This window comes from Frankliniella occidentalis, unplaced genomic scaffold (genome assembly GCF_000697945.3).
Source record: "Frankliniella occidentalis isolate FOCC.00 unplaced genomic scaffold, Focc_3.1 Scaffold180, whole genome shotgun sequence".
NCBI classification, from domain to species: Eukaryota; Metazoa; Arthropoda; class Insecta; order Thysanoptera; family Thripidae; genus Frankliniella; species Frankliniella occidentalis.
The window spans coordinates 124,981-136,935 of NW_026267306.1; the positions used below are offsets into that span (position 1 = coordinate 124,981).

The window sequence follows — 11,955 nt, forward strand, 5'->3', positions numbered from 1 at the left end:
ATATATGCTATCCAGATATAGGACTCGTATCCATTATTATTCAAGATAAAAAAGCAATGGCTCTAAAGGATACTTAAAATAATTTTAGGGGTAATCAAAGCAACAATTGAATGTCTCTTCTGGTAAAGAGATGCCAAGATGCATTTTCCATACCAGCTGAATACTGTGGGTGAACAAAATATCCTGCAAGTGAAACTTGGTCACAGTTTTTGACACAGATCATAATCCAAATCTGATAGCAGAAGAGCATTGTTGAAAACTAGTCTCAAGAAAGCTTTTAAAATATCAGTGGTAGACTGTCAACAAATCAAATATCTTCATGGGCATAAGTTAAAACATATTAAAACCTTATATACGAACTAATAATCTCATATACCGATGCTGTGTCATGACATTGCCAAAATGTATATCCATAATAGTTATTATAGAATAATAAGATGATAGAATGACCTGCAGAGCCGACAGCAATGACTGAATATATGCTAGCAAGCACACTAGCAAATAAATTTCTCGGTAACTACATAACATTGCAACAATTTAGGATAATATAACGCAACACAAATAATGCCAATAGAAATATTTTACAATCCAACAAATAAAGTCATACTGAAAGTAACATTTTTAGAGTCGAAACTTCATCATGTCACAAAGACATAATAACTTACTTCAAAGGAGTCAGGTACAGTTTTGGTCTTAGCAATCGGCTCTTGATCAAAATCTCTAGTGAGTATTTAGAAAATATTTTTTAAAAATATCTATTATTTAAAAAACCCTGTTTCTGATTTTAATTTATGAGTAGACTGTGTCACTCAAAAACAGTTTTTTATGTAACTACAGTACAGAAAACAGACAACTTTATGGAAAATCACAGTGTCAAAAAGTTTTTAAATGGATAAAAATGACATTGATTGTGAGAGCTGATTGAAGCTTAAAACTTGAAAAGAAAGATCCAAAGAGTACACAGCCCGATTTACAGGGGAAAATGTGGTTAGGACAGGTGTACTTTTCATGAGATTTTAAGCAGATGGCAAAATACTTGATTGACAAAATAATCTAAGGAAAGGAACATCAACGGGCTTGATAATTGGACAAACAAACAAAAGAAAAGCCCAATCAAACCACAAGGCACTGAATTGAGTTTTAGCAACTTGAACTTGCATTTAAGACAAGTTCACAAGTTGACAAACAATACTGATCACATATACATATATAGTACACCCAGAGAGAGAACAACAAACTTATGACTTGGTTCACAAGAAGAAACAATCCCTGGAATACAACTCAATCACTTTGAGTTGAAGCAACCAAATTGAGCGGCACATCAGCCAAATTCTTAGAGGAGTCCTTCTCACCTGAGTTCATAGCTTCTGTTTTGACTTGGACTGTTGCATAATTTGGCACTGAAAGGTATGGGGCTGAGGCGTGAGCCCGCACCACATTTGGCTGAGACAAGTTGGGCAGATTTAACTGATGTCGTTGCAGTGCTAAATTGGCAACAGCAGCACTGTTGTTATTCTTGTTGTTGTGTTGAAGTGCAGCAAGCATTAAATGAGGCTGGATTTGACGACGTAAAGCAGCTAACATTTCATCATGATCTTCTAAGGCAGAGGATCTTGGGGGAACACTACTTCCTGTCTGAGGACTTACACTAACTCCATTTCCACCAGCTGACACAGGGGACGGTTTGTTTTCTGTGCGTAGAAAAAGACAAATAGATATAGACAGGGCTGTAAAGCAATACACAAGCTTCAAAATATAAGAAATTAAATACTTACTACTGCGGTGTCGAGGGGATTTTTCACCTTTCGGACGTCGACGTCTTGTGTGGATTGTGTCACGGCGCATGGTGACAGGGCGGTTTACACCATGGAGTTTGTAGTATAAACCACAAGCATTGCAAACCATTTCACCAAGAGGGTTGCGACGCCATATTGTGGTTGTCATTGTACCACAATTGGTGCACGACAAGTCAACACGGCGAGCAGCAAGCTAAAAAAATTGCAAAGTTATTAATTAAGTGCTGTGTGACAGATAGATGATGAATCGAAAACATTGAATATTGTCATTTACCTTTCCTGACTTGACAACTCCTGAGAAATTAGACCAATTGTTGGAATCATTAGCTTCTGAACCATCTTCTTCACCATCATCCCCCTCTTCCATAGGTTCTTCCACATATTCCTCTGCATCTCCTCCATCAACAGCATCATCTTCCTCTACTCCTTCTTGAACAAGATTTGCTGGGCTGGACAGGTAAAATATGCTCAAAAATGTCCTACCACAAGAGAATAACAATTACCTAAAATTAAAGAAAAGTACTGTTTTACCTTCTACTAGCTTGACTGGAAACAGTGAAGGCATCTGGAGCTCTGGAAGGGTAACTTTGTTTGCGCCGGCCACAACCTTGCATACGCCCCGCAGAAACTGGGATAACACTTACATTGTTTCGAATGAGTAATGGCATATGGTCTTTGGGTGGTTCAACTTGCTGTTAAAAAAAAGGAAAACACAGCTTTGATTATCGAATATTTGTTAATTAATGATCAATGAGATGAGTGCAATTCAAGGCATCTGTCACAGGGCTCATACCTGACCATCTCCTCCAAAATGATGGGATGCAGGAGAAGAAGATGAAGATACATGATGGAAATTCTTTGGTGACGGCCCTCGCAAAAGTGCTTTAGCCAGTATTTCACTCCTGTTTTTGAGAGACTGTTGGAGTGACTGTTGTAATGAGGACAGCACAGGAGAAGGAGTAGGAGATGATGATGAGGAAGGAGGTTGATATCTTTCTGTACGATTAGTGATCAGAGAACGCAGAAGATTCCCAGATGCATTCTCTTGGTCATCAATTCGTGATGGGGAAGTCCAAACACGTCCATTGTCCTCCTTCAACTGAACTTCAGGCTCAAGTAAAGGCCTTCCCAAGGATTCTGGGCTTGCAGGTTCCCTGAGAGCAAATGAATACATGAAGAAATTTAATTATTTTCCTATAGTGAATAAATATAATTCAAAAAATCATTTCTGTTAGCATTTAGTTACAGATAACTCACATGTCCTGGGAGTGCCTATCTTCAGCTTCCTCATCCAGCATTTTATCACGATGTTCTTCTCTTTTCTTTGACATATCAATCCCGAGTATGCTGTCTTTACCACCCTCCCCATTCTCAACACCACTAGTTTGGACAGATCCATTTTCAATTTCACATTCACCTTGACTTTCATCAGCTTCTTCCCCTTCTGCTACAACTAGCCTGGAACTATTACTACATTCATCATCATAAAAGTCATCCTCAACATTCTCGTCTTTTATTCTATCAGTTATGTCACATTTTGCTTCTGCTACAGGGGGAGGACTCTTATTCATTCCGTCGCCCTCATTCTTGACTGAAGCAACAAATCCATTTCTTTTGAAGTCCAGAGGTTTAGGTGGTGGTGCTTTTTCTTCAAATAAACTTTTATTAAGCTTTGATCCAAATTTTGAATTTAAATCAATTGGCTTTGGCAGTGGCAATTCCTCATGGGAGTGGTCCTGAAACAGTTACAAAAATGCCACAAAATAAGTAAACAATTTAATTACTTTCCTAAAATTAGATTTAAAAAGAAAAAAATTACTTTTCCATCCTGCTCTGCATAGTTTAAGTACTGTTTCAGAATTGTATCAGATTTTCTTGCTCCTTCTCTGAAGTCATGAAGTACATCCAACTTATAGACACAACGCTGGCAAACTAATGGTGGTAAGAGGTCTTGCTCTGATACCTGAAACAGGAATTAAGGCAAGTACTTTGAAAAGAGGTAAAAAAAAATTAGAAAATCACTATGGATGACAGCAACCCCATCCTGTCATCAATTATTTTCATATTGTGTGTTTTTCACTTAAATGGGTGACAAATTCAAACAAAGCTCCAAACAAGCTTTAATTGTTTTAAAAAAAATCGAATAAAATAAAACATGTAGAAATAAGCTACTCAAGTTTTTGACAACAGTAATTATGAGATTTCACTTTTGTCACTGGTGGTTTGAGTTATTTATGTTATCGGTTTCATCAATTTAAGAAGGCACGACAAATGCGGTTACTCCATTATAAATTGCGTCATGGTGCCATCGTTCTAAGAATAGAGTCATGTGCGATTCAAGTAGACTTTCTCGGAAATCGTGAGTAAACCCCAGGGCGCACACATAACCTCTCACACAGGCACATTTCGGCCAAGCGTCCGGTGTGCACAATTCGCCTCGATAATGCGGCGACGTCAGCCGATTTGTATTCATCTTATCCGAAGAGCTGATAAGAAGGCCAGGAGTGAATGAACGCGATAACAGACGGGTGTAGTATCACATTGTCACTTAAAAGGGTGATATGGCGGCTTATCGCTTTCTTATCTTATCTACATCTCCCGAAGTAGGACAGCACTCAGCAAACGCATCATGCAAACATGTAGGTTTTCCTTCGTTATCAGAATCAGTTAAAGGGGGAATGATACACATTATTTACTTCACAAACACTTACCACGATTGACAGACAGGACATAATTTTGTGAGGAAAGTTGCGTTGTATACCCTCATCGTCGAAAATAGACAATTTCACACCATCACAGGATAAACAAAGACGACAGAGTTCATAAAACTTTTGCGGAACACTGCACATATTGCTTTTTATAATCCTTGAGTCTTCTAGTACTTCCTTGCACCATCACAGTTGTGTTTCTGTCATGAGTTTCGGCCTATTTCTAGTTTCTCCTCTCGTTGACAACTCGGAAAACTTTTTTGTCACTATCACCTCTCATTGTTAGACAAGGAATACATCGGGATATCGGAGCACGACCTCCTGGACTGCAATGAATGGATTACGGCACGGGGAGTTCCGAGGTTCGCCCGTAGAGGGCAGGGAAGTCAGTGCTGCACGAAGTAACTTGCTTATCTTCGGTGTAAACCAAATAGTAAATCATTAAAAAAACTAATTCAGTCTATGTGAACGTCAAGAATAGTGTTTGCAGATAAGGAACTGAGAACGAAAATATTTTCAGCAAATACTTTCGTCGGCTTCGGACACCATGAGAACCTAGCTGGCCGTGACTCTTACGAGGCAACTTTGAAAATCGAAAAGCTCCGGACGGGAGAACTGCAAGTCGCTATAGGGATTTAAGACGTAAACGAGCGCGATCTCAGACGCATGTAATATCTCTCTATTAGGAGAATCCTCATTCATAACAGTGAGGACTGACAGCCCTCATCTCGTAGCCCACGTCGGCCCCAGGAGCTGCAGAGTGGCGACCGGGGGGGAACCGGGGGTCCAGAAGCAGAGGCTTTTCGGCCTGGAGCCAGAGGTTGCCTGCCTGCGCCTGCGCGAGGGGCGCGGGGAGCGAAAGGTGAGGGAGGGCCCCCGTGGGCCCCGGGCCGGGGATGGGGCCCGGCAGGCCCGGCCGCGGGGGCTCGGAGTGGGGGCGCGGCGGGGAGCGGCGGGGCGCGGCGGGGCGCCGTGGGCCCCGGGCCGGGGATGGGGCCCGGCAGGCCCGGCCGCGGGGGCTCGGAGTGGGGGCGCGGCGGGGAGCGGCGGGGCGCGGCGGGGCCTAATGACAAGCGCGTCCACCGAGGAGTCCGTGGCGATGATATACGTGTCTTGTGCCGTCCCAGCCCGTCCCGGCCCGTCCGCCATCAGCGTCTCGGTCGGGTCACTGTACGGGGGGCTGAGGCATCAGAGAGGCATGCTGAGGATGCTGAGCTGGCAGGGATCTGAGACCGAGCGGACCAGGCGCGGGGAGGGGGGGGGGAGGGGCACATCACATCCTTGACGGATTGACGCGCGTGTCTGGGACCGGATCGGACCGGATGGACCGGCCGGGGCCCGATCCGCGGCGATCTGCTCTCCGACGTGGCCGCATTGAGAGCTGCTCCGGCCGGGGCTTGGGCTTATCGGGGGCCGGTTATCTCGGCCGCGGGGGGCCCCGCACCACCGGCCGGCCGGAGGTTCGATCCCGTCCGGAAACCTTCCAGCAGCGCCCCTCTCAGCTCCCTCTGCTCGGCGTTTCTTAGTATTCCAGCCGAGTGCCTGCCAGCTGGCCATCGAGTGGCCATCGCGATAAACACAGCCCGGCCGCCGAGCCGCCGCCCTCCACTTGAGCGTGAGCGAGGACGGCGTGGGTGGACAGACGCCCCGTCTCTCTCGCTCCGCCGGCCGGGGCACAAGGCGACGCGTTAGTATTGGGCAACGCTCGGCCCCGCCCGGCCTTATGGGAAAGCGAAGCGGCAGCGGCGGCATGCAAGGACGAAGGACCTTGCAGGGCCCGGTCCCTGGTCGAGCGAGGCTGGCCCCGGGGGCCCTCGGGCGAGCTTGTGGGCGTCCCCCGCAGTCCCCCCGCGCCGGCTGGGGGACCGGGCCGGGGGCCGGTGACAGGAGCGGAGAGCGGAGTGCCGTGCCGTGGTGTGGGAACCAACGCAACATCGCACAGCCGCACAGCTCTATATCCCTTGATCCCGCCGCGCGCACCGGCGCAGGCCCCTCGGTGGTGTAAGTCATCGGCCGGAAGCCCAGGATCCGCTTCTCACGTTTCTTTGCCACCGATGAGCGGCTGAGCGGCGGGAGACGAGCCGGCTGAGCTGCACTGTCGGGAGAAAAACGTGAGGCGCGGCCGAGCCGAGCCGGCGCTTCTGTTGGCGCAGAAAAGACGGGAGAGCTTCAGGAGCGCCCAGCTCACGATATTGAAGTCTCGTCTTCTGGTTTTCGCCTCATTGTTTTTGTGAGGAGTAAAAGCGCGATATCCCGACAGAGATGTCAGAGCCGCGACCTTTTCCTGTAGGCTCTCGCCGGCTGCGGCGGGGCGCGAATGCGGTGAGCGGCCGTCGCTCGCTGAGGAGGTCCTTCCCCCCCTCCGCCCGGTGAGGACGGGCCGCGTCGCGCTGCCGGCAGACACGCCGCCGCCGAGCAGGAGCGACGACTTGCCGCTCAGCGTCGCGTCGTCGTGCAGGGCAGGGCCGCGTCCGGAGTGCGCGCGAGTCGCTTCACCCCCGCGGCGTCGTCAGCAGAGCGGGGGCATGCCATGCGGTGGCGCGGCGCTCCTTTTCGAACGCCCCGGTGGGAGGCTGCTGCCCCCCCCTCCCCCTGCGGCCCATGTGGCCTCGCACGGAGCAAGGCCCTCCCGGCGGCAGCTCCACGACGCCATCCGCCCGCCGCACCATCTGGAAGCGAACCAGCGCCGCCGCGCCAGGGCACCACCACCGCGCCACGGCACCGCAGCGACTTTCTAATTTTAAAAGGCGATATCGAAGTTTAGACCGCGGCGGCGTGCGGTGCGGCGACCCCCCCCCCCTCTCCCCGCTCCACGCACGAGAGGAAGGGGGCCGCCGCGCGTTATAGCAGCGTGAGCAGGAGGGGCCACGCCGTATCGGGGCAAGGCGGGCAAAGGCAGGCGGGAGGCGTCCCGTACTCGTTTATTTGCCGGAGACAATCTCCCGTTACGTCGCAGGGGACCGACCGGCAGCCTCGGCAGCACAGCCGCCGTTGAGGTAAAAGCGACGAGTGCTGTTCACAAGCACGCGGAGCAGCAAGCCGTCGTCGTGTTGGGCTTGCTCTGGCTGCAGCGCCCTTCGTGGAGTCCAGGAGGGCGGCTAGCTCGCCCTCCCGGCCCGGCCCAGGTCAGTGGGAGGAGGCCCCCGGCCGACCGCGGCCCCCCTCGCGGGCTTCGTGGGCCCCTCTAGCTGGGCGCCGCGGGCCGCGGGCCGGGCCGGGCCGCTCGTGTGGGCCGCTCCCTCCTCCAGGATGAAGACATGCAGGTCCACCAGCCGCCTCCTGTAATGGAGGGGAGCAGCTCGGCTCATGGGCGGAACTACCGACCGAACTCCCGGGCCGGGCCGGGCCGGGCCCCGGCACGCAGCAGCAGGACGAGCGCCTTCAAGCCTTTCTCCTCTCCGGGGCGGGCGGAGACGGAGAGGACTGGAAATGAGGGCAAATGAGGTCACCCGGCGGGCGCGTCCCACAGCGGCGGCCCCGCCCGCCCCGCGCCCCGCCACTCTGGCTCCGTCTGGAGGAAGACGGACGACGAGCTCCCAGCGGAGGACGCCCGGGAGGTAGGCAGCGCGGCCCACGCCACGCACAGCTGCGGGCTGGTTGCCTACCTCCCAGTCAGCCGCCGCCGCACGCACCACACCATGCGTGCACGCCACGCGCACCGCCCAGTTTCAGGCGGGAATTGTACTTCTCGCCTCATGAATTCGTACACTCGATTTCTACAACTAGCACCCTGGCACGTTTTTAGAATTTTCTTTTGATGAAATGGGGCTAAAATTTGAGTACGATTTGAGGCAGTGCGAGTAAGTTGTTTACGCCGCTAAATTGACCGAGTGCCAGGGAAAGAGCAGTGCATTCTGTTTAGAAAAAAGTACTCTTTGAATGTCGACTCGGCAGAACTTGTACTGCCATTCACCATAAAATACCCCCAAAATCACCTTGTCCCATCGCCTGCAGCCTGCTGGATAGGCATGCCTAGGCATGGCGGTGGTTGCAACCACAATACGCGCACCGCATTATCGCCTTGACTTCGAGTTTCTACTCGAAACTTCGAGGTCGAGGCATCAAGCCGTCAAGCCGGGAGAAGTTATTAAATCTCTCATATACATATATTTTGGCGGGAAAGGGTCTAGACTTTGAAACGATGTTGTACAAATGACACTTGGGGTTTCCCCGGCGACCGAGAGTGTTGCACGTGTTGCACGGAGAACCTTGTTTATACAAAGGGTGGTGACGCTAGCTCAGGCAGAATGACAGACTTTGCTCCCGAAGCACTTTTCCAGTTTGCGAGGAAAGTCTCCTTTCCAGGAGTAATTCGACCCTCGTACATACCAGGTTCGAGTAATTTAAATTATCGCCCTTAACGAGCACTTGTGGGCTTTTGATCGTAAATATGTTCTCTTGCGCGGTGAGGTCAAGATATCAGAAAGTATACTTAGATTTAATGTTTATATCTAGGGGCCCGCTATAGGGAGAGAAATTCCAGAAATCAAAAACTACCCGTCCTCTTAAATCGCCATACGCCATAGCTAACTCTGGTGCTTTGCAATCGCCTCAGGGACACCGTATTCCGCGTCCACCGATGCAGTACAGAGGGCGGCGAGGAAGGACGTTCACCGGGCGTGGCAGGCGTTGCTGCCAGCCATGCCCGCGGACGACAGCCGCATGGTGATGCAAGCCGTGGTGGAGGACAGCCTCGCCCTCAGGAGCACGGTGAGCGCGGGACCGACCAAATCACCGTTATTTGTCAACGATTTAAGCTCTATACAGCAACCCTCTGCTGCCATCCCCTCTCTCGCCCTGCTAGGAGGTGGAGGCGGCGATCGCCTCGCGCCTGGAGGCGGCGGAGGCGCTGGCGGAGGCGCGCGCGGGGGCGGCGCAGGGGCGGCTGGAGCAGCGCCTGCAGACTAACTGGGAGAGCCTGCTGCCCGCGGCGCAGCAGAGGCTGGTCGCCCTGGAGCTCTGCAAGGAGAGGAGTAAGAGCAGCAGCCTCCCGCCGCCAGCGTGACTATCAAGACCAAAGCGATAGCAAGTGCGACTAATCGCCCTGATGAACAATATGGTGATCAGCGCTCCGGAAAATGAAACCCTGCGCGGGGGATCGCGCGACCATCGGCAGGCGGGTGCGCAGCCGTAAGAACAGGCCAAGCTTCAGCAGAGGTATGCGCGAGACGCGCATCGTGCCCGGTGTGTCACGGGGGGTGCGTGTCCACATGGTGGTCACGCCAGGGCCGGGTGCGCAGGGCTGCCCCTGTGCAGCGCGCGCGTGCAGGAGCTGTGGCAGCCGTCCCTGGCGATGCAGGGCCGCGTGGTGCCCGTGGAGCTGTGCGACCGCTACACCCGCTGGGACGAGGACGGCCTGCGCGCGCTGCACGCCGTCTTCAAGCAGGAGCGCCTGCGGGCGGCCGAGGCGGGCGCGGCCTTCGTGCCGCTCACGCGCCGCCGCCTCCGGCAGCAGGCCAAGCTGGCCCAGCCGGTGAGTCGCGCGCCTTGGCCCCTGGCCACACCAGCACACCTTCATTGGGGATGACGACGATGGCCGGCGGATCTTCTCTGGACAGGCGGACTTCGGGTCGATGTTCGCGCGCGCGCCCGAGGAGGCGGCCCAGCGCGCCGCCGTGCTGCTGCAGTCCACGCTGCGGGGCCGGGCCGCCCAGACGCACATGTGGGAGGAGCTGGCGCGGCACCGCGACGCCGTGGAGGAGGTCAAGGAGCCCCTCGGGGCCCTCGCCGAGCCGCGCGCCACCGAGCCCCGCGGGCCGTCGCCGCGGCCGCGCACCCCGAGGCTCTACGACGACCGGCGCGAGGAGGTGGGCGCGTCCTGGCCACCTACACGCCGCAGGCCCACCTCAGCTCCGTCACACCAAACACCTGGTTAAACTGACCCTCACACCCTCACCTCCGCAGCCCACGCCCGAGCTCTTCACGCGCCTGGAGGACGTGTCGGTGGCGGACGTCGTGGAGGCCATCACCGAGAAGATCATGATGCTCCGCGTCCAGAGCCCCTGCGCGCCGGGCGACGCGCTCGAGGCCATGCAGGCCGCGCGCAAGGGGGCCGCCTCCCCGAGCGCTCACGGGTCGGCCGCGGGCAGTGAGGTGGGCGGCGGCGGGCTGTAGGAGGGCAGCACGCCAGGACTCTCTTGGACACACTCCTCCGGGGTGGGCCGTAAGGGGCCACCAAAGGACTCTCCTCGACGGAAAAGAGTGGCTCCTGCAGGAGTACCCTTCGGGCCTGTAACCCCCGCTTTGACGAACGCCGTGGGTGCTAACCCTGGTGTGAACTTTTTATCGCTTGACTCCCCAAATTGACCCCGGGAATTTTATAATCTTTGACCTGAGAAATAAATGTTTGTTTGTTTTTGAGTTGAATCACGTTGCGTCTGCTTTTGGGAGGCGGAAGGCCCGATGCAAGGACGTAACTGAAAATAACGCCTGAGGGCACGGTCGGTTTTACAGGAACGCGACCCGGAGCGCGCAACGGGCCAAGGGGCGGTGGGAGAGGGGCTGGGGGAACAGGGGGTCGAGGGAAATGTGGGGGGCGAAAAACAAGGGGTTGCGAGGATGGACGAGAGAGAGCAGGATCTGGAAGGGAAAGTGGGGGGAGGGGAGGCGGTGGATACGGCAGCGATGCTCGGGGCAGAACGGGGAGGGGTAGAGGAGACACCAGAGACGGAAGGACGGAATGTGATAGATCAAGGTGTGGAGGGACGTGGCGAGGAGGACCAAGGGGATAAGAAGCCGGGGTTGTGGATTGGAAACGGAGAAGAGCTACTCTCGCGGGAAGGGGTAGAGGCAACGGGTGAGGAGCAGATGGAAGAGGGGATAGACCAAGTCGGGTTGGAAGAGGAGGACCCCTTGATGTACACAACTGGCGACATCTGCTTCCCGCACAACTTGGAGGACGTGGCCGTGGACTCGGGTCGACAGAGCCCAGCTCCGGTCGTTCTGGAGAGAGGTACGTTCGACGCGGGGTGGCCTCGTAAGTGGCCTAACCTCGCACCGCTTCTTTCCGCCCCGGCTGCCGCGTGTTCTAGACGTCGGCGACCTGCCCTATCCACAAAGCCCCGAGCAGGGCCAAGTGGAAGGCCCAGCCGGTCTCTCCGAGGCGTCCGGCGGCGTCTTCGAGCAGGGCACCAACGACCAAGCGGACGGCCCCGCAGGTCTCTCCAAGGCAAACGGCGTCCTCGAGCAGGGCACTGACGAGGAGGCAGAGGCCAAACGGGAGGGCCCCACCGCTCTCCCAAAGGCGTGCGGTGTCTTTGATCAAGGCGCCGACGACGGGGCTGGGGCCCAAGCGGAGGGCCTGGCCGGTCTCTCCGAGGCGTCCGGCGTCCTCGAGCAGGGCACCGACGACCAAGCGGATGGCCCCGAAGGTCTCTCCAAGACAAACGGCGTCCTCGAGCAGGGCACCGACGAGGAGGCAGAGGCCAAACGGGAGGGCCCCACCGGTCTCC

General features: G+C 54.3%; 2 protein-coding genes across 3 annotated transcripts in view; one reads left to right on the forward strand and one right to left on the reverse strand.

Annotated features, from left to right (window-relative positions):
* LOC127750373 (uncharacterized) overlaps positions 1 to 925 on the forward strand; it is a 10,349-nt gene extending 9,424 nt beyond the window's left edge. Inside the window, exons 5-6 of the mRNA XM_052271953.1 lie at positions 626 to 679; positions 800 to 925. Of these exons, the coding sequence (XP_052127913.1) occupies positions 626 to 679; positions 800 to 925 (180 nt within the window). The remainder of the gene's footprint in view (positions 1 to 625; positions 680 to 799) is intronic.
* On the reverse strand, positions 7 to 4,833 carry LOC113206919 (uncharacterized). Of its 2 annotated transcripts, none has more exons than XM_026423203.2 (8): positions 4,508 to 4,833; positions 3,616 to 3,759; positions 3,054 to 3,532; positions 2,590 to 2,950; positions 2,328 to 2,488; positions 2,071 to 2,245; positions 1,776 to 1,989; positions 7 to 1,691 (listed from the first exon to the last, which is right to left on the reverse strand). In XM_026423203.2, the coding sequence occupies exons 1-8, from the start codon at positions 4,643 to 4,645 to the stop codon at positions 1,282 to 1,284; spliced, it is 2,082 nt and encodes a 693-aa protein (XP_026278988.1). In that variant the 5' UTR covers positions 4,646 to 4,833; the 3' UTR covers positions 7 to 1,281. The 2 variants fall into 2 exon arrangements, with proteins under 2 accessions (XP_026278988.1, XP_026278989.2); XM_026423204.2 differs by lacking the exon at positions 4,508 to 4,833 and adding an exon at positions 4,078 to 4,422.
* Positions 4,834 to 11,955: the final 7,122 nt, after the last annotated feature.